The 19,795-nt window shown below is 39.5% G+C and overlaps 1 protein-coding gene across 2 annotated transcripts; it reads right to left on the bottom strand.

Moving 5' to 3' along the window:
* Nucleotides 1-15,870: 15,870 nt before the first annotated feature.
* Nucleotides 15,871-19,237, bottom strand: LOC107765798 (protein NRT1/ PTR FAMILY 2.11). 2 transcript variants are annotated; one of them, XM_075243904.1, is made up of 6 exons: nucleotides 19,016-19,237; nucleotides 18,675-18,892; nucleotides 17,803-18,356; nucleotides 16,841-17,181; nucleotides 16,518-16,718; nucleotides 15,871-16,308 (listed from the first exon to the last, which is right to left on the bottom strand). In XM_075243904.1, the coding sequence occupies exons 3-6, from the start codon at nucleotides 18,351-18,353 to the stop codon at nucleotides 15,989-15,991; spliced, it is 1,413 nt and encodes a 470-aa protein (XP_075100005.1). In that variant the 5' UTR covers nucleotides 18,354-18,356; nucleotides 18,675-18,892; nucleotides 19,016-19,237; the 3' UTR covers nucleotides 15,871-15,988. The 2 variants fall into 2 exon arrangements, with proteins under 2 accessions (XP_075100005.1, XP_016439983.2); XM_016584497.2 differs by having other exon boundaries at nucleotides 18,973-19,109.
* Nucleotides 19,238-19,795: the final 558 nt, after the last annotated feature.

Here is a 19,795-nt window from a genome sequence, read left to right as displayed (position 1 = left end):
AATATGCCTAGATTTGATTGTTAAGCTTTAAGCTATGATGTTTCTCACCTTTGTGATATTTATGTGATCTATTTGAGTCATGTTTGAGACTATATAGAGGCTAAATCTCCGAATGAACTTGATAAGTGATACTCTATGATAAAATTGCCGATTTGAGCTATGATAACACACTTTGCACATGCCTACACTTTAGCATGTCATTTATACCAGTCCAGGAGCATGCGATTTGCTATTCATTTTTTACATACATGTATTCTTGTTTATTTTCTCTTGTATGATATGATTGGAATGGGTGCCTATGACCACGCCGGGCGGATTGTGTTGTTATGCCTATGATCACGCCGGGTGGATTGTGTTGTTGTGCCTGTGACCATGCCAGGCGGATTGTGTTGTTATGCATGGGACCATGCCGAGAGGATTGTGTTGTTATGCCTTTGACCATGCTAGGCGAATTGTGTTGTTATGCATGTGACCACGTGTGAGGCCCCTCAAATTTCTTATTAGTCCAAGGCCATAAAGCACACTCACAAGACGCTTGAGTGTCGTCTTGCCTTCCACAAGAGGGTAACGACTGGAACAACTTATATTATCATGATATTAAGTGTAGGAGGTGTATTGGATGTTGTTATTGTCTAAGGATATCCCTATAACTAAGCCAAGTTGGGAGCTATGCAGTGGGCTAAAGTTTTAAATAAATCCGCACAAGATCCGATTTCAAATGCAAGAAACTACCAAACTATAAATACTTAGGTGGTGATATACATATAAAATTAAAGCCCTTTGAGTCTAGTTTCCAACGCATCAAACCATTTGTCATTTGGATATGTATACAGAAAGTTATGGCCATTTTACCGGACCTATGCCATATGCACGCCTAGATGCACGGCCGCGCACAGAAGAGGTGTTTCTGCCTTGTGTGCGCGGCCATGCACATAAGAGCCCTATAAATATCACAAGGTCGGGGATATAGAGGGGCTAAGTCATTTCTTTGAACTAGGGCTTGCTCTAACAAGGGGAATCCGTCCTATACTTCCCTCCCATGAACCAAGGTAATGTTTTTGGAGTATTTTGAGTTGATTACTACTCATAAACACTTATATTAACAAGGATTAATCTTGAAGATCCATAGATTTCTATTCAAACCCCCAAATTGGTCAAGAACACTACAAGTTGGGATTCTCAAGAGTTTCACTATAAGAGGTATGTCTACCATCTCTATCTAATCTATGGTGATGATTTATGTATGAAATATGTGTTATGACTTATGGGATGGTGATTGGAAGCCATAAGTGCCTGACCTAGGTTGTGTTGGTATTGTAGAGATTGTAACATGAATTAATTGATAAGATTTATGAGTTGGGAGTGAATTGTTGGGCATGAATGTGCTAATGGAAGTTATGGATGGCCTAGAGACTATTGTGAGGTGAATCATTGGTATGAAAGGTGGTTGTTAGGTGAAGAAATTCCAATGAAGGAGGTTGGAGAAAGATATGCATATTAGATGTTTGATAAAAAGTCTAAATGACTTAAAGTATAGAAATCTTACTAATATTGGTATAATTGTGTTGCATTATTGTAGACTGAAGTTGTTTAGTGTGGTGGACCATCGTAGTATTATTAAGGGGCGAATTTCAGGTATAAACGCTAAACTCTTCTTCTAGTATCGGAATTCCCGTATTCTTACAAGACTCCATCGTGTGTAGTTCAAACTTGAAACACTATCGAGGTGGGATATTCAAACTAATAAATTGATTCCCAAGTTGCATAACGTGTCAGAACCCTCATGTGTTAATGATTCTTTTTTTTGACTTAATTATGTTATACCCTTTTTGGGAAGAAAGTTTTGTACGAAATAAATGTGATCAAATTCTTAGGCTGATGACCCTGTTGTACTGCCTTGCCCTGAAGCCTGGGGCAGAATCTCCTCACATGACCAAGATCCCCGCACTCGAAATAACCTCTTGGTACGGAAGATGATTGACCCTGAGTCTGACTCTGAGGACCTTAACTCCCACTGGAGGAACCCTGAATAGCCGGTGGACGGTAGGAGCTCTCAGGAATGGCACTAAAATACGGACGCACTAGAGCACCCCGAGAAGGAGACGTTGTAGGATATGTGGGCTTGCTAGACTGACCCCTCACAAACTGACCTCAGCTCCCAGATGGAGCACCACTGAACCCTCCAAAATATTGAAACCGCTTGTCCCCCGGTGTCTGCTCTCGGCCTTGCTGACGAATACCCTCGATCCTCCAAGCTATCTCCACAACCTGCTCATAAGGAGTCCCTATATCAACCTCTCGGGCCATAGTGACCTGGATACCATAGTGCAAACCCACAATAAACCTCCGTAGTCTCTCTGCATCGGTGGGGAGTATCATAAGTGCATGGCGAGACAACTCAGAGAATCTCGCCTCATAGTCGGTCACAGACATCTGACCCTACTGGAGTCGCTCGAACTGACCCCGCAACTCTTCCCTCTGAGAGGGTGGAATATATCTCTCCAGAAAGAGACATGTGAACTGGTTCCAAGTCAAGGGAGGAGAACCTGCTGGTCTGCTAAAATAATAGGATTGCCAACATCTATGGGCCCTGCCCTCGAGCTGAAAGGTGGTAAAGTCCACCCCATGGGACTCCAATATCCTCATGTTGTGCAGTCTATCCCTGCAACGATCAATAAAGTCCTGGGGGTCCTCATGTTGCTCACCTCCAAAGGTAGGAGGATGTAGCTTGGTCAATCTATCCAATAGCTTCTCCGGCTTACTGGCCGCAGCTGGTCTGGGCTCTGGTATAACTGCTGTAACTGGTTGAGCTCTACCCACGGGTAGTGCGCCCGGGGTCTGATATACGGTAGCTGCATGCCCTGGAGCCAAAGCGGTAGGGGTCTGTGCTATCCTTCCCACCTGAGATGTGGCTGGGTCTGCTGGAAATAAATCAGCATGCGTCATAGAATCCATGAATTGCAGCATACGCCCCATGACCTCCTAGAATCCTGGTGCGGACATGAAATCCATTGGGGCCGGCTCCGCTGTAGGCACCTCGCCCTGCTCCTCAATAACAAGATCCTCCACTGGACCCACTGGTGGAACAACTAGAGCAACTCTAGGATGCCCTCGTCCTCTAACACGGGCTGGAGCCCTCCCTCGGCCTCTGCATCGGCCTCTGGCAACAGGGGGAGCAACTCCTCCACGGTCGGGTACATCTTCTGCGCACGTTCTCACCATTTGTGAGAGAATAAGAGAAAGATACTTATCACAACATCAACTGCACGATAGGAGATGCAGAAAGAGTAATTTCCTCACACCCTATAGCCTCTCGAAGATAAGTACGGACGTCTCCGCACTGATACGCAAGACTCTATTAGGCCTGCTCATGACTTATGAGACTTACGTGAACCTAGTGATCTGATACCAAGTTGTCACTACCCAATTTCCCCTTTAGGCCGCGATGGCACCCAACGTCACCGCTAGGCAAGCCAATGGTGAACTAGTCATGTATTTGTTCCTTTTTAATAATTTCAAAGTAGTTTATTTTTATTTGTTAAGTAAATGAATAGCGAGAAATTATAATAAGGTAAAGCATAAACTAATGAGAGAGTAGATATAGTGAAATGAATACTCAAACCGTAAAGTGTCTACTAGAATGTTCCCAAAATTCGGTGTCACAAGTGTATGAGCAACTAGTAGAATATATAAAACACCTATGCTACTATTTGAAGTAAGATAGGCAGAACGTAAATAAAAAAGAGAGACTGCGGGTGCTGCAGAACGGACTCAGAGACCAGCTCACCACTATGCCTCGGGGTAACGGGGGTGTGCTCCTGAATGACAGCCAGATGCACCTGCCTCAGGTCCTGCATGATTGGTGCAGAAGTGTAGCATGAGTACATAAACAATATGTACCCAGTAAGTATCCAGTCTAACCTCGAAGAAATAGTGACGAGGGGTCGATATCGACACTTACTATGGGTCAATAAATAAAATACGGAAATTCTAAATCGGCATGGAATACATCAATAATAATAATAATAATAACACTATAACAAACAGTAAAAAAATGATTCTTTAACTAAAAGTCAATTTAAAATCTCCATTGACACTTACTAACTTCAATTATGGACCATCAAGTAAATTATAATTTCTCAAGTCATAAAAATAATATCAAGTGTAATCGGACTTTGAGCTTTATCACGCACAATTTATGCCTAGGTTGTATAGCCCGATCCAGAATAATGTGTACACTGTCGAGGGTCGACCGACATGAACCATAGATGCATATATTATACTGTCGAGGCGTTCGGCCCGCTCCACAAGAAGAGAAAATACTCTAAGAACATCCGATTTAAAAACTATCACAAGACTAATACACAAGAAAAACACAATTTCTATTAACGGTCAAGTAATCCGCCAAAACTCAAAGTAAGTGAAATTCGATCTTTACGAATTCTTTATCAAGGTTCAATATAATTTAAGCACTTAAATTATCAATTAAAGTGCAACAATACAAGTATTTCATGATTGGGTCCTAAAACTACCCGGACTTGAGCATGATTTGTAGCTACGCATGAACTCTCATCACCTCGTACGTACGTAACCTCCGCAATTAGAAGCAAATAGTAATTTAAAGCACCTATGGGTAAATTTCCTCTTACAAGGTTCGGCAAGAGACTTACCTCGTCTTGTAGCTTACTTTCTGGCCCACAAATTCACTCCAAGGCCTCAACTTGGTGCCGAACAATCCGAAGCTAGCCAAATATTATATAAATTAATCAATATATACTCACAAGTTCATAATTTAGCTATTAGAGTGATTACCCAACCCAAATTGGAAGATTCTTAAAATTCACCCCCGGGCCCACGTGCCCGAATTCTAGAAATTTTCAAAGATAAATGTTACTCATAACCTCACGAACTCAACTATATGATTTCTAGCAAATCCCATAAGCATTTTCGTGGTTAAGTCTCATTTTTATCAAAGTGTAATTTTTTCAACTAAACCCATGATTTCTACAATTTACATGTTAAGAATCTACCCAAAATCCGCGTATTGAACTCACATTACATAGGAATTACTTACCTCATGATGATAGACGCAAAACCCCTCTCCAATAGCTCCAAAGTCGACATCTCTAAGTGAAAAATGGGGAAAAAGAGCCTAAGTTCGCATTAAATGAACCTCACTGCCTCCAGCGATTCCGCACCTGCGGCAGTTTCGCCGCTTCTGCGGGCAGTTGTCCGCTTCTACGGAACACGCATGACCTAGCACTGGGTGCACTTGCGAAAAACCCCCGCACCTGCGAGCCCACTTCTGTGGCTCGTCTCGCGCACCTGCGACCTTGCCATGCTGCCTCCCTCCACGCCTGCGATCCCCTCATCGCAGAAGTGAGTCCGCTTCTGCGGAAGAAGCTCCGCTTCTATGGACACTGGCTATTCTACTCCCAGCCGCTCCTGTGCTCATTGGCTTGCACCTACAGCTAGCTCCTCGTAGGTGCGAATGCACCAAAACTACTGCTGTTTCTACTACGATTCCAAGTTCAACCTTGTTCCGCACATCATCCGAATAGCACCCGAGGCCCCCGGGGCCTCGTCGAAACTTACCAACAAGTTCGTAAACATAAAACATATTCGTTTAAACCCTCGAAACACGTAAACAACTTCAAAACTAAGAATCGCACCCCAAACCAAATCAAATCAACTTATGAACTTCAAGTTCTTCCAATTTACTCCGAACGTGCCGAATCATACTTAAACTACTCGGAATGACACCAAGTTTTAGGTACAAGTCATAAATCACCATACAGAACTATTCTCAGGCTCGGAATCCCAAACGGACCTCGATAACACCAAAAGCTACCCCAAATCAAACTTAAAGAACTTGAAAACCTTCAATGCGCCAACTTCCAATATTACATAATTTAATGCTTAACATTTAAATTTCAGGAAGCCTGTCAAAAATGTTTTGAGGAATGACGTCAAAGTTAGCCCTATTCCGAGGATGGTAGCTCAACCCAAGTATCACTCAATGATATAGCTTCAATAAGGACGCAAATGGTTGGTGGCGCAAAGAAAGATAGAACCTACGGTCTTGGATCACAACATTCAGTAGGTCGTTCTACGATATTGTTGTCTGGTGATGCGAGTTATTCACAGAATCATGAAGAGGTAGAAGAATTACGAATAGAAGTTGAAGAGTTGAAGGAGGAACGGAAAGAAGATCGCGCAAATTTTAACAGATTGCAGAGTCTAGTGGAGAAACTTATGATCATGCGTCAATTTGATTCTTTGAATGGAGAAGATGGTAGGGATAATGAGTTTTAGTTTGTTGTGGTTGTGATATTTGAGACATTAATTTGTTCTGGTTGGATGTTTAGACTTGATAATATTTACGCTTGACTATGATTGTAAGTTTTAAACTAGATTGAATGGTGCTTGAATGTTTAACTTGTGTTTGGATGTTTTAGTTACAAATATTTATGTTTTCTATAATTGTTTGCATTTTATGGATTTGATTAGTTAAAATAGTGGGTTAGTTGGTTGGAATAGTGGATTGATTGGTTGGGATGGTGGATTGATTGGTTGGCATGGTGGATTAATTGTGTAGTTGCTGTATATTTGAATTGGCCGGTTGTGGTGCTTTAAAACAACTAAAATTTGTCAAAATATTCCAGTTTTCCGATGAGGGTAGTCACAAGGTGTCTTAAAGTTTTCCAGATTCAGGACATTTATGATTGCAGTAGTAAAAAAAATTAAATAAAAAATAATATTAAATTAGGTTTGCGACTGCAGTAATGGAAAATATAAATAAATAAATAATATTAAATTAATTTTGTGACCAAAGTAGTTGAAAAACCCAAATAAAATAAAAATACTTTATATTATTTGCGACCATTCCGGTGAGAAAGAATAAAGAAAATTATAATTATATGTCCCGTTTGCGATCGAAGTAGTGAGAAATTTAAAATAAAATTAAAATTTAATTTAAATCAATTGCGACCGCGTCAGTCAGAAAGTTGGCGACATTTATTAGTTGTTTTATTATTTTGACTTTGCGACCGCTGTAGTCCCAAATTACGGATTGATTTAGTCGCAAACTATTTCAGACCAGCTATTTTGCAACTACGATTTTTCGGTCTGAATGTAGTTAGAAATTAGCATTTTCTAACCGCATTTCGACCGTTTTGGCAGTCGAAAAATAGCCATTTTCTAGTAGTATTAGAGAACACTCTGGCACCCTGAAGCTGATCAAGTAGGTCATCAATACGTGGCAATGGATACCTGCTCTTCACTATAACCTTGTTCAACTGGCGATATTCAATACACATTCGCATAGAACTATCCTTCTTCTTTACAAATAAGACTGGAGCACTCCAAGGCGACACACTGGGCCGAATGAAGCCCTTATCGAGCAACTCTTGCAACTGTTCCTTTAACTCTTTCAACTCTGCTGGGGCCATACGATAGGGTGGAATAGAAATTGGCTGAGTGCCCGGTACCAAATCAATATCAAAGTCGATATCCCTTTCGGGCGGCATGCTCGGATATACGTCTAGATAATCCCTCACTACCGGAACTGACTTGGTGGAAGGAGTATCAACACTAACACCCCTCACATATGCCATATACGCACCGCACCCCTTATCAATCATCCGCCGAGCCTTTAGAAATGAGACAATCCTGCTAGGAACATAATCTAAAGTACCTCTTCACTCTAGCCACAGTAGACCTGGCATAGCCAACGTCACCATCTTGGTGTGACAATCAAGAATAGCATGATAGGGCCACAACCAGTCCATGCCAAGATAACATCGAAATCCACCATATTGAGCAACAATAAATCAGCTCTGGTCTCAAAACCACTAAGAACAACCAAACACGACCGATACACATGGTCAACAATAATAGAATCTCCCACGGGTGTAGACACTTAGACATGAGAACTCAAAGAATCGCGGGATACACCCAAATACAGAGCAAAATAGGATGACACATAGGAATAAGTGGAGCCTGGATCAAATAAGACTGATGCATCTCTATGACATACCAGAACAATACCTATGATGACAGAGTCAGATGCAACTGCCTCTGTCCTAGCAGAAAGAGCATTGTATCTGGCCTGGCCTCCCCCTCTAGGGCGACCTCTACCTGTGTGACCTCCACCTCTAGCTGGTTGTGCAGGTGGGGTGGCAACTGGTGAGACGACCATGGACAGAGAAGACTGAGGACCCGGTGGGATACGTGGAGCCTAAGTAATATGTGGAGGTGCACCCCTCCTGAGTCTGGGGCAATCCCTCACCACATGACGAGTGTCACCACACTGAAAACAAGCTCTTGGAGGACGTGACTGTTGTGGCTGGCTCGGGCCTGGTCGGTTGGACTGACCACTGAAAGCACCCCATGCAGGAGGTGCACTAGACAATGGCGGTGCATAATAAGGAGCCTAAGGCCTAGGAGTGTCCAGAATACCACTGGCAGCTAGAAGTGCTGAATGAACAGGGTGACTCACATAGCCCCTACCATGACGAGCTGGAACTGGGGCACGGGTACCAATGTATGTTCCAGACTCTCGAGACCTCTTGGCATCCCTCTCATCTCTATCCCGAGTCAGCATACCCTCCAATCTCCTAGCAATCCCCACTACCTGCTGGTATGCGATGTCCATCTCTAACTCTCCGGCCATGCTAAATCTGATACTGGGGTTTAGCCCCTCGATAAATCGATGAACCCTCTCTCGAACAATAGCAACAAGGCTGGTGCATGCCTTGCAAAATCACTGAATCGGACCGCATACTCCGACACAGTCATAGAACCCTGACGCAATTACACAAACTTTGCGCGCCATACATCTCTGAGACTCTGGGGAGCATACTCCCTCAAGAACATATCTGAGAACTGAGTCCAAGTGAGTGAAGCTGCCTCAGCCGGACTACCCAACTCATATGCTCGCCATCACTGATAGGCCGCTCCTCTAAGTTGGAACGTAGTGAAAGAAATCCCACTAGACTGTGTGTATGATACAGTGGCAATCCTTAAGAAAATCCTGGGCATCCTTTGACGCCAAGCCACTGAAAGTAGGAGGGTGGTACTTCCCGTACCTCTCGAGCCTGAGCTGCTCCTCCACAGAAACTGCTGCCCTAACCTCAGGTTGAACTAGGACTACCGGCTGCATTGGTATGACCTCTAGAATATGGTCGACATGGACCCACTTCTCTAGGGTTCATGCAGTGGGAGTCTGTGCTCCTCACCCGGACTAAGATGTGACAGGAGCAAGTGGTATCAACCCTGCCTGAGCCAAAGTGCTGAACATGCTCAGAAACTGGGCGAGAGTCTCCTGGATGGTTGGTGCAGTAATAGGCATCTCATGTGCCTGCCCTCCAACAGGAGCTATTGGTGGCTCCTCTATAGCAGCTCGTGCGGGTGCTCTGACTGCTCCACGTGGACGTCCTCGGCCTCTACCCCTGCCCCGATCTCTCGCGGCTTTAGCAGGGTGGCGCGAGTGTCTGGTCATCTAATCCAGCTGTACGTGTCCTCACCGTTTATGAGAGAAAACAAAGACAAAAATTTAGAATCCGATGTCAAAAATTTCGCACGATAAGGAATCAAAGAAGTGAAACTTTTCCTAACAGTTTCATAACCTCCCGAAGAGAAGCACAGACGTCTCCGTACCGATCTGTGAGACTCTACTAAACCTTCTTGTGACTCATAACACCTATGAACCTAGTGCTCTGATACCAACTTGTCACAACCCCAATTTCCCTCCGTATGATGTCGTGACGACACCTAGTCTCTAAGAATAGGTAAGCATAACAATTATGTGGAATAACTGAAATATTAAGCTAAAACTCAAACGTCAACAACGGTAATAAATAAAATCTATAACTCAAGTATAACAACTCCTAAACCCCAATAGATATAAGTCATAAGCTCTAAAGAGAAATACTAAATATTCCTATACATCAAAGTCTAATGAGGATAAGGAAACAACATAATAAAGACAGAGTGGGACTCCGAGATCTGCGGACTCTGGCAGATGTACCTTGAAGTCTCCACGTACGGACTAGCTCACTAGTACCTAGTCTGGTAGGCCGTACCTGGATCTGCAAAAAATGATGTGCAGAAGCGTAGTATGAGTACACCACAATAGTAACCAGTAAGTGCCAAGCCTAACCTCGGTAGAGTAAAGACGAGGTCAGGTCAGGCCCTACTGGAAATAATAAGAAACAAGTCAGAAGATAAAATAATATAATGAAATGATAGAGAAGTGAAACAATAAGAATTTACTGAAGGTTATAACACGGAATCAAAGAAAACGAATACAACATGAAAGGAAAACAAAAGTCTTACAAGTTAAGGAAAGACAACAACAACCAATACAACAAATAGAGGAAATCAATAGGGGCACTCCAGAGGTACCGCTTCGTAGTCCTAAAAGTAAATATATCACAATCTTTCCTTATATCACTGCGGGATCCTTTATATTTTGTTTTGAAAATTATTTTCTCGAAATAGTATCCCGCGTTTTACCCAACCTTATCACACCGCATGACTTCTAGTAGTTTTCCTACTAGCCACGCGTATCAATCCCACCTTATCTTACCGCATGCATTTCAATACCCAGACCTTATACCACTGCATGCGTATCAATAATCATAACAGTACGACACAAACCTCGTGCAAACAATAACAACCGCACGACAGAAATCTCGTACAATAATAATAACCGGACGACAGAAACCTCGTGCAACAACCAAACAATCATCTCAACAATAATCACGGAAACCAAAACATAACAACTGAAACAACGATATTTCAAGGATAGAAATTTCAAGTAAAGAATTCCACAGTTAAATAAGGAATATGGAATGAAGAAAGCAGGCAATTCTACTAAGCATGTAGTACAAGTTGCAAATAAGAGATAAGACAAGTAGACAGGTGAAATTAGGCTAAACACGATGACTATACATGCAAAAGTAACTTAGTTAAGGCATAAAAAGGGAACTACTTAGATAAAACTGGAATTTCAACATTTACCTCGTGTACGCACTCGTCACCTCGCGTATACTTCCCTCATATATCACAAATTGTCACAACAATACCAAATCTTAATGGGGAATTTCCCCCACACAAGGTTAGACAAGCCACTTACCTCAAACCTTGCTCAATTAATCAATAAGAAGGCATTTCCCTCGATTTTCCAACTCTGATCGGCTCGAATCTAGCCAAAATAATTTCATGCTATAAATATAACTATAGAAAACTAATTTAAATAATGAAATTACGACTTTAGAAAAGAATTGAAAAATTGCTCCAAAAAGTCGACCCGGGCCCACATCTCGAAACCAGACCAAAATCATAAAATCCGAACACCCAATCGATATAGAGTCCAACCATACAAGAATTACTCAAATCCAACCTCAAATCGCCTTTCAAATCCCCAATTTTCCCCAATTTTTCAACTAAAAATACTAATTTAATGATGAAAACAACAATAGATTCGTGGGAATTAATAAAAAAATGAGTCAAGAATCCTTATCCAAATGCTTCCTTTGAAAATCCCTCAAAATTTCGCCTCAATTTGAGATCTCTAGGTCCAAAAATGGATAATAAAATCAAACCCTCGAACTTAGGCCTTTTTTGCCCAGCGATTTCGAATCTGCGAACCAACAACCGCATCTGTGGCTCCGCACCTACAAAATTTTCATTGCAGGTGCGGACTTCACTTACGTCCACTGAGTCCGCTTCTGCGAGCAAACGGCCGTACCTACGACAAAACATGTCGCACCTACGACCCCACTCGCTCCTCCGCATTTCCCCACCGCAGAAGCAAAGCCGCTTCTGCGGAACCCTTACCGCACCTGCGGCCAATCGCACCGCAGGTGCGATGACACCAGAAGCTGGGAGCTTCAGCAATTGCATAAGTCCAAAAATGATCCGATATCGATCCGTATCGCCCCCGAGGCCTACGGGACCTCCACCAATTATACTAACAACTCCTAAAATACGATATGAACTTAGTCGAGGCCTCAAATCACATCAAACAACATCAAAAATATGAATTGCGCATCGATTCAAGCCTAATGAACTTTTGAACTTCTAACTTCCACCACCGATGCCGAAACCTATCAAATCAAGTCCGATTGACCTCAAATTTTGCACACAAGTCATAATTGATATTACGGACCTACTCTAACTTTCGGAATCGGAATCCGACCCTGATATCAAAAAGTCCACTCCCGATCAAACCTTCCAAAATCTTTCAATTATCCAACTTTCGCCAATTAACGCCGCAATGACCTACGGACCTCCAAATCAACATCCGAACATGCTCCTAAGACCAAAATCACCATACGGAGCTATTGGATCCATTAAAACTCTATTCCGGAGTCGTCTCCATAGAATTCAAACTACGGTCGACGACTATGACTTTAACTTTCAATTTAGGGACTATGTGTCCCATTCCACTCTGAAACTCTTTCGAACCCGACACCAAGCACCCAGTCAAGTCAAATAACTACAAAATGAGATAGATGGAGCAATAAATAGGGGATCAGGGCTAGCACTCTCAAAACGACCGATCTGGTCGTTATACACCCTTTTGATGATGACAAAAGGGGGAGAGAATAGATGGTACAAAGCCTTTCTTGCAAATATTAAAGATAAGATGCATGAAGATAGGGGGAGCATAACTGAGGAACGCATAAAGTGAGGGGGAGCCTTTACTTGTTCCAGCATTCATACATTGAAGAGATAACTTCAGGGAAATAACTAGTTTATCTTAACTATCTCTTTAATGCGTTTCATTTGATATTCTTTGATTAAATTTTCATGTTTTGTACTTAATGGTTTGCCATCATAAAAAAGGGGGAGATTGTTAGCCCCAAAGTTTCATACACTAATTTTGATGATACCAAACCAACATAAAGTTTAATAAAAGAATATTTACTTGTGATAAATTTATTTTATTGGTACAAGTTTATTATGGAAAACAGATGGAAGAATAATGGTTGATTTACTACAAGCTGAGGAAGGAAATATCAACAATGCACACTCTTTTATAGAGGATATTATTGAGATTTATTGAGATGATTTACCTTGCTGGAAGAAAGTTTCAAAATATATCAAAGGAGATATGGAAAAAAATTATAGAAGATCTTTAGAAGATTGGTACAAGAAAAATAAAAAGAAAGAAATCAGAAGAATGGAGGAGATAACATGGAATATTTCAATAAGGAAATGTGCTACATTGATCAAGGAATATTGTGACTATCAAAAGGATGGAGAATATCTACTAGTGATACAAGGCATCACCATATATACAATATGGAGGAAATTAATAGCAAGGCCAAAGAAGACTTGGAAAACTTTCTAGTACCTACTCTCTGAAGGAAAGAAAATTACACTTAAATTAAGAGAATGCCAAATTCATGTAGTGCACATGAAAAGGTCCAAGTTCATCAAAGAATAAAGAAGGATCATCCAAGATTATTCCATAACGAGGAGCTACAGCTAGAAGACTAATCTTATGAGTTATCGACAAGGAAAGGCGACAAGAGTTATGGAAATATGAGATGTTGAAGAATATACTTTGGGTGCTCAAATAGAAAGAAAATATACAAGGATCGATACTATAGAGTTCAAGGCTATCAAAGAAATATCTTTGTTCAAGGAAAATTATTTGCTCAAGGAAAATTATTTACTATCTGAGGGAAATAATTTGAAGACCAAGAAGATTCTTACACAAGTCTATTAAAGGAAGGGTCAATCTAAGATCTCATACCTAAGGAAAAAGAAGATCCATACATAGAAGTTATCAAGGCAACAAATAAAAGAAATCCCACATTTAGTAGGGAAAAGAATCTGTTGTGAGTCAAAGAAGGAAATAATAATCATTTACTATCTCCAACGTGAGTACATGGAAAGATGTCAAAAAGATCTAAGTATGGCTTTAAATAAGGAATCAAGGAAGTTCAGTTATGGCAAAATATATTTTAGACTCCATCAATATGATTCCTATGCCATTCAAATCTTTTGGGATGCAATTGAAGTCAATAAACTTGAATTAATTGAAGATCTTCAATAACGAAGATATCCATACAATAAGGCAAAAAGGATCTTACTGACAAAGCTTAAAGGAATATTCAAAGGGATCCAGATTTTCTATTAGCAACGGTCAAAATCGAAGGCACTATAAATAGGAGCAGCTCGGGAAAAAGAAAAGTACCAGCTTCGCAGATAATTTTCCTACTCTTTCTACTTCTTAAACAAGCACTGTATTCTTAAGTTTACAAGTGTCATAAAAGATATAGAGAAAGGGAAAAATACTGAGAGGTTGTATCATTGTTCGTTTCTTTGGTTAACGAGTGAAAACCAAAGTGTCATTGTTGGTGAGCGAGTGAAAACCAACTCTTATACGTTGTTGGTGAGCATGTCAAAACCAACCCTTGTTCGTTGTTGGTGAGCGAGTGAAAACCAACCTTGTAAACGTTGGTGGTGAGGTATGAAAACCACAAAGGCCGTACAAGCTCAAATTACAAAGAGCTCAAAGAGATAACCTCCTTGCAACCTAAGGAGACTAGATTAGGATACCACATTGGTTCCGAACCAATATAAAAATTTCTGGTGTCATTTACCTTATCGCTCTCATACTATATTATGTAATGTTTGTTATGATTTATACTTGTTTAAATCGAAAGGACTAACTGTTTTGTGCAGGCTCTCTCCGTATCAGTCGAGTAAGCCTATACCGCAGTCGACCAATTTCTTAATAGGCGTACATTCACCCCTCCCCTCTTTACTTTCAGTTATGTCATGGTTTTTTTTTAATCTGTAAACTTTTATTCAACAGAAATAGGTATGCCCTTAGAATCTCAAACTCATAAAAATATATAAAGCCAACAAATACAATAACACAAGACAAACTCGAACCAAATGAGAGAAATTTGAATATGATGACCAGTTACGAAGGCCAGAAGCAGAGAAGCAATGGAAACAAAATGATGTCTGAATGAGAGAGAGAATTGAGCTCCAGGATTCTGGAATCTATGGATATGAACGAAGAAAACGTATATAAAGGATAGGTATAATTGTATTTACTAATTTGCCCCAAATAAATATTGAAATTACAGGTTTGCCATTGTTCGTCCTTCTCAACTCCCATGTTCGTCCTTGTCAACTCCCATTTCTAAAAATAAAATAATATATATATATATATATATATATATATATATATATATATATATATATATATATATATATATATATATATATAGTGAGGTCCTCAATACTATCTTCCTTCTTATATACATTCATTACATATTTTGTGGTGGTCATAAGTCAATGCATTCTTCTACTGTATTCCCTACATCAGATTTTGAAATGTGATCGTGTACCAATAAGTCCAAATCTAGCCGTCAGCAACAGTTATTAAAATTCCATTAATAATTTTCCATATGGTATAGATATTTCTTGTTTTACGTTTTATTTTGGGTCCTACGAAAGAATTATATCATGAGCAAAGCATAAATTAAAAAAAAATAAATAATAAATAAATAATATATATATATATAGTGAGGTCCTCAATACTATCTTCCTTCTTATATACATTCATTACATATTTTGTGGTGGTCATAAGTCAATGCATTCTTCTACTGTGTTCCCTACATCAGATTTTGAAGGATTTACTGCATGTGATTGTGTACCAGTCAGTCCAAATCTAGCAGTCAGCAACAGTTCAATAATTAAGATTAAATTTCCATTAATAATTTTCTATTTGGTATAAATAATTTTCATCTTTCTTGTTTTACGTTTTATTTTGGGTCCTATGAAAGAATTAAATCACGAGCAAAGCAACTACTACTATAATGGCCAAGCCTCTAGTTTTAGACTGCTTACTGCAGCAATGTAGCCACAACTTGCTATACTCTATTTCTGCTGAGTGAAAATTACATTACAATGTAATTTGTTGGTCTCACTCGATTTGTTGTCAAAACTCAGATTATTCTTTTGGCTCATTCGATTGGTTGTCACTTCCCCCACCTTTGTACTTGTACCATTTTGCACATACAAGAAAATATCCCAAATTCAGAATCTCTAGTGCTGCAATGAGGTAATAAAAGCAGTCTAATCTTCCCTTGTTAAGATCTTCAGCCAACCAATTTGATGACTTATGAACAACTGATGACAAGAAACTGCTCAAATAACTCGACCCTGCCAATCCAACAAAGAAGAAAGATGCTGCTATGCTCCTCATGTTTTCTGGGCATTGTTTGTAGAAGAACTCGTTCTCGCTGATTAATGTAAATGCCTCGGAAAGACCTGTATCAGTTTGGGCAATATTTGGTTAAAGTTGGAAAAGACGAGTATTTGAAAGTTAAATTGCGTTGGAATATCATTTGGAAAAAAAGTTGAATTTCTACGACTGAAAACCATCATTTCACTTATAATACTCGAACCAGTTTTTCAACTTCAAATTTTATATTTCGAACTGAAGTTCAAATATGAATAAAGTTGTAAAACACGCTTACCTGATAATGCCATCTGAGGTATTAACCATAGTCCTGACATGGATGAAATTGCGCCTTTACCCTGAGTCATCTCTAACTTTTGCCTAGTCATTGCCAGGGTTCTTCTTTTGTCTTCAACAATTCCTGATATGATCATTGTGATGATAGAATGAAATATTCCAATTCCCATTTTCTGAAGAAGGGTAATTCCATCTTCTTTCCCTATAAAAAGATAAATAATGAAAAGCTTGGAAAAATAAGGGGGCGGGTTGAAAGCGGAAAGAGTCTAAGCAGGGCAGGGCAAGGCGGGTTAAGGCTATACTCGCCCCACTAGCCATCGATACCTGTGAGTTTCCGAAGCCATGGAAGTAAAACGCGATCGTAGATAGGTAGCCAAATGGTTATACTCAGCATGGAAATAACAATGAAAGATGCTGGTGGGATGTGGAAATTGATGTGGCCAAGTTGACTATCAGTTTGAATGGCTTGGAATATAACATAGTTTTGTGATTGGACAACAGAGACATAATAGATAGTTCCAGCAACCCATATTGGGATTACTCTCAATAAGCATTTTACTTCTTCCACTTGCTGAATGCTGCAAAGTCTCCAGGGGTTGACTGCTGATCCATCTACTGAGTTTATCAGGTCTTCTTGGGTTATTACTGCTGCTTTACTCAAGAATCTGAATCATAAACCGTTTTAGTTACTCAACTATTTCTGTTGACTGTTGACTTGCAACTTACAGTCTGTTTGACCAAATTTTCAGAATCTCCTTATGTCCACAATACATGAGTTTATTTTTTGTAATTTAGTGAATACAAAATTTTGACAATGGTATCTAAGAGGAAGAGGAAACTACTTTTTCCGGCTTCTTTTCAACAGTATAAAACAACTTCTGCTACTACTACTTCCGTTCACTTTTGACTTTGCATTTTCGTTAAGAAAAATAAATGAAGTATGTAATTTACATTTTTACGCATAATAATAATAGCATTCTCAAAAGTCTTGGAAAATAATTTGGAGAATGAGTAGTTAATGATAAGGTTAAAAAAAAAAAAAAAATTTTTTTAGTATTGTGGACAAGTAAAAATGAAAAATATATTTTTAGCATAGTGGACAAGTAAAAGTGAACGGAGTGAGTAATATGCAAAACCACTAGTATGTGTTTTTTTCGAGAAGCTTGGCCAAACACTTAAAATAAGTATTTATTTCTTTTTCGAAATAAATAAGCACTTCTAGTTCTAGTTTCCAAGAATATTTTGCTAAACAGGCTAAGTACTTCGATGATGGGAAGAGGAATTACCGGAACTGATCAGTGTAAGGAAGCATAGAATTCAAGGAATTAGAAGGCATGTAGTTGAAGAGTGAGAAACGAGGTTGTTGTGGCAGCTGCAATTGCCTCTTCTTGAATGCAGCCATTAAAACCTGTGCCACACTTGACAAAGGACTACCTTTTGGCACAATCCTGACATAAATTTTAGTGCCCACAAAGAAAAGTGCGCAAGAAAGGAACATCATAGTTGTAGGAATGGCCAATCCAAGTGACCAACTGATACTTGATTGAACATACACAATGACAGTCAGTGATACCATCACAGCAAATGAGTATGTGAAATAGTACCAGTTGAAGAAACTGCTGATTCCTCTTCTTCCTGATTCCGTTTTGGGATCAAATTGATCTGCTCCAAATGCCAAATTACATGGCCTTATGCCTGAAGCACCGATAACTAGTAAACCGAATCCGCCTAGTAAAAATGTCATTTGCCCTGCTGTTGGACCAACACATGGTGCATCTTTTCCACATTCAGGTGGATGTAACTTTGAGACTGCTGCTGTTAAGGTCAGAACAAGCATTCCCTGTAAGTGGCAAACAAAGATAAAATCTGGTAGTTAGAAGGACTTTTAAACAATGGTTAAGTTGGTGTGTGTTTGGTTTGATGAAAGTCATTTTCTATACAAATATTTTCCATGAGGAAGTCGTTTTCTTGTGTTTGGTTTCCAAAAATCTATTCTCAAGGAAAATAATTTCTACTAAAATAGGAAACTAACTTCACTCACTTATCGACGGAAGTCATTTTCCTTATAACTTCCGTCGTACCTAACACACTCTTAGTCTCAATTTTTTCCAACGTGAGTATTTCTTGTTTTTCATGTTATATGAGAAGGAGATTATACCAAGAAAGAAGACACTGAGGCAAATCCAAGGGTGTTGTAACGGCCAAAGTAAGTATCAGAAAGAAAAGCTCCAAGCAAGGTGCCAAAGTTGCAAGTTCCATTGAAGATGTTGATAATATTAGTAGCTGTTATACTCTTCAAATGAAAAATACTGGTTAGATAAACCAAGAGATTTGACGAGCTTCCAACTGTTCCTAGCTTCTCAAATGTCTCATTCCCTGCAGTTTAGCATGCGATTCAAAACAGGAACAACTACGACACTGTCACTAATGACCAAGTTTTTGTAAAAAATATATACCTATGACAAAGGGCATGGCTCTGATTCCTCTGTGTTTACTTACATTTTTAGTTGCTCCTTTGTCCGTCTCCTCCATGTCTGCTAGTAATTAATGTTGTGCTTCTTTGTTATTTTCAGCTGTAGATATTAAGGAATAAGGAAAGAAGTATGAGATGCTTATATAAGAGTAAAGACATGGATTGATTGAATCTTATTCTTTTCTCATCATGTTTACCAATAAAAGAATCCTTTGACTTTTTTCTATGCACTATATGTGGCATGAGTTTTGTGCAGCTTTTATTTTTCTGTTCGGGCAAGGGTAGAGTTGATTTCACAAATTCCACATAATTTTCAGCCCCATTTCCATTTATAAATGACGTATTCACTAGAAGATTTCAACACATTGTTGGACTGAGTTTAACTTCATGTGCACTGTTAAGCATAAAACTTTTCTATACCATCAAGATAAAGTGACATACAACAACATGTAACTATCTAACATAATACCTATATTGGTAACTAAGAAAATAAAGTAAACAACGATAGGTAAAATGAATACTAATCAAGTCTTGTCGTGCCTATAGGTTATGTCTTGTGGGATTAAATAGACATTTTCTTGAATTTTAGACACAATGATTCAACTTTATGCATTAGCACGGGCTATGGCCTATTTGTGAGTTGTATTAGTTAGGTCTAACTGTTAGGATCAAAATAATCAAGTGTTATGCGGATAGGTTCAATTGAACCCATAACTTTCGATGTGAAGCATAAATTTAAATGTAAAAATCCACTAAAATTACAAAAAATGTAGATATGAACCCATAACTTTAAAATAATAATGAGT

This window comes from Nicotiana tabacum, chromosome 22, assembly GCF_000715075.1.
Source record: "Nicotiana tabacum cultivar K326 chromosome 22, ASM71507v2, whole genome shotgun sequence".
Lineage (NCBI taxonomy): Eukaryota > Viridiplantae > Streptophyta > Magnoliopsida > Solanales > Solanaceae > Nicotiana > Nicotiana tabacum.
This window is presented reverse-complemented; position numbering and strand designations above follow the sequence as displayed.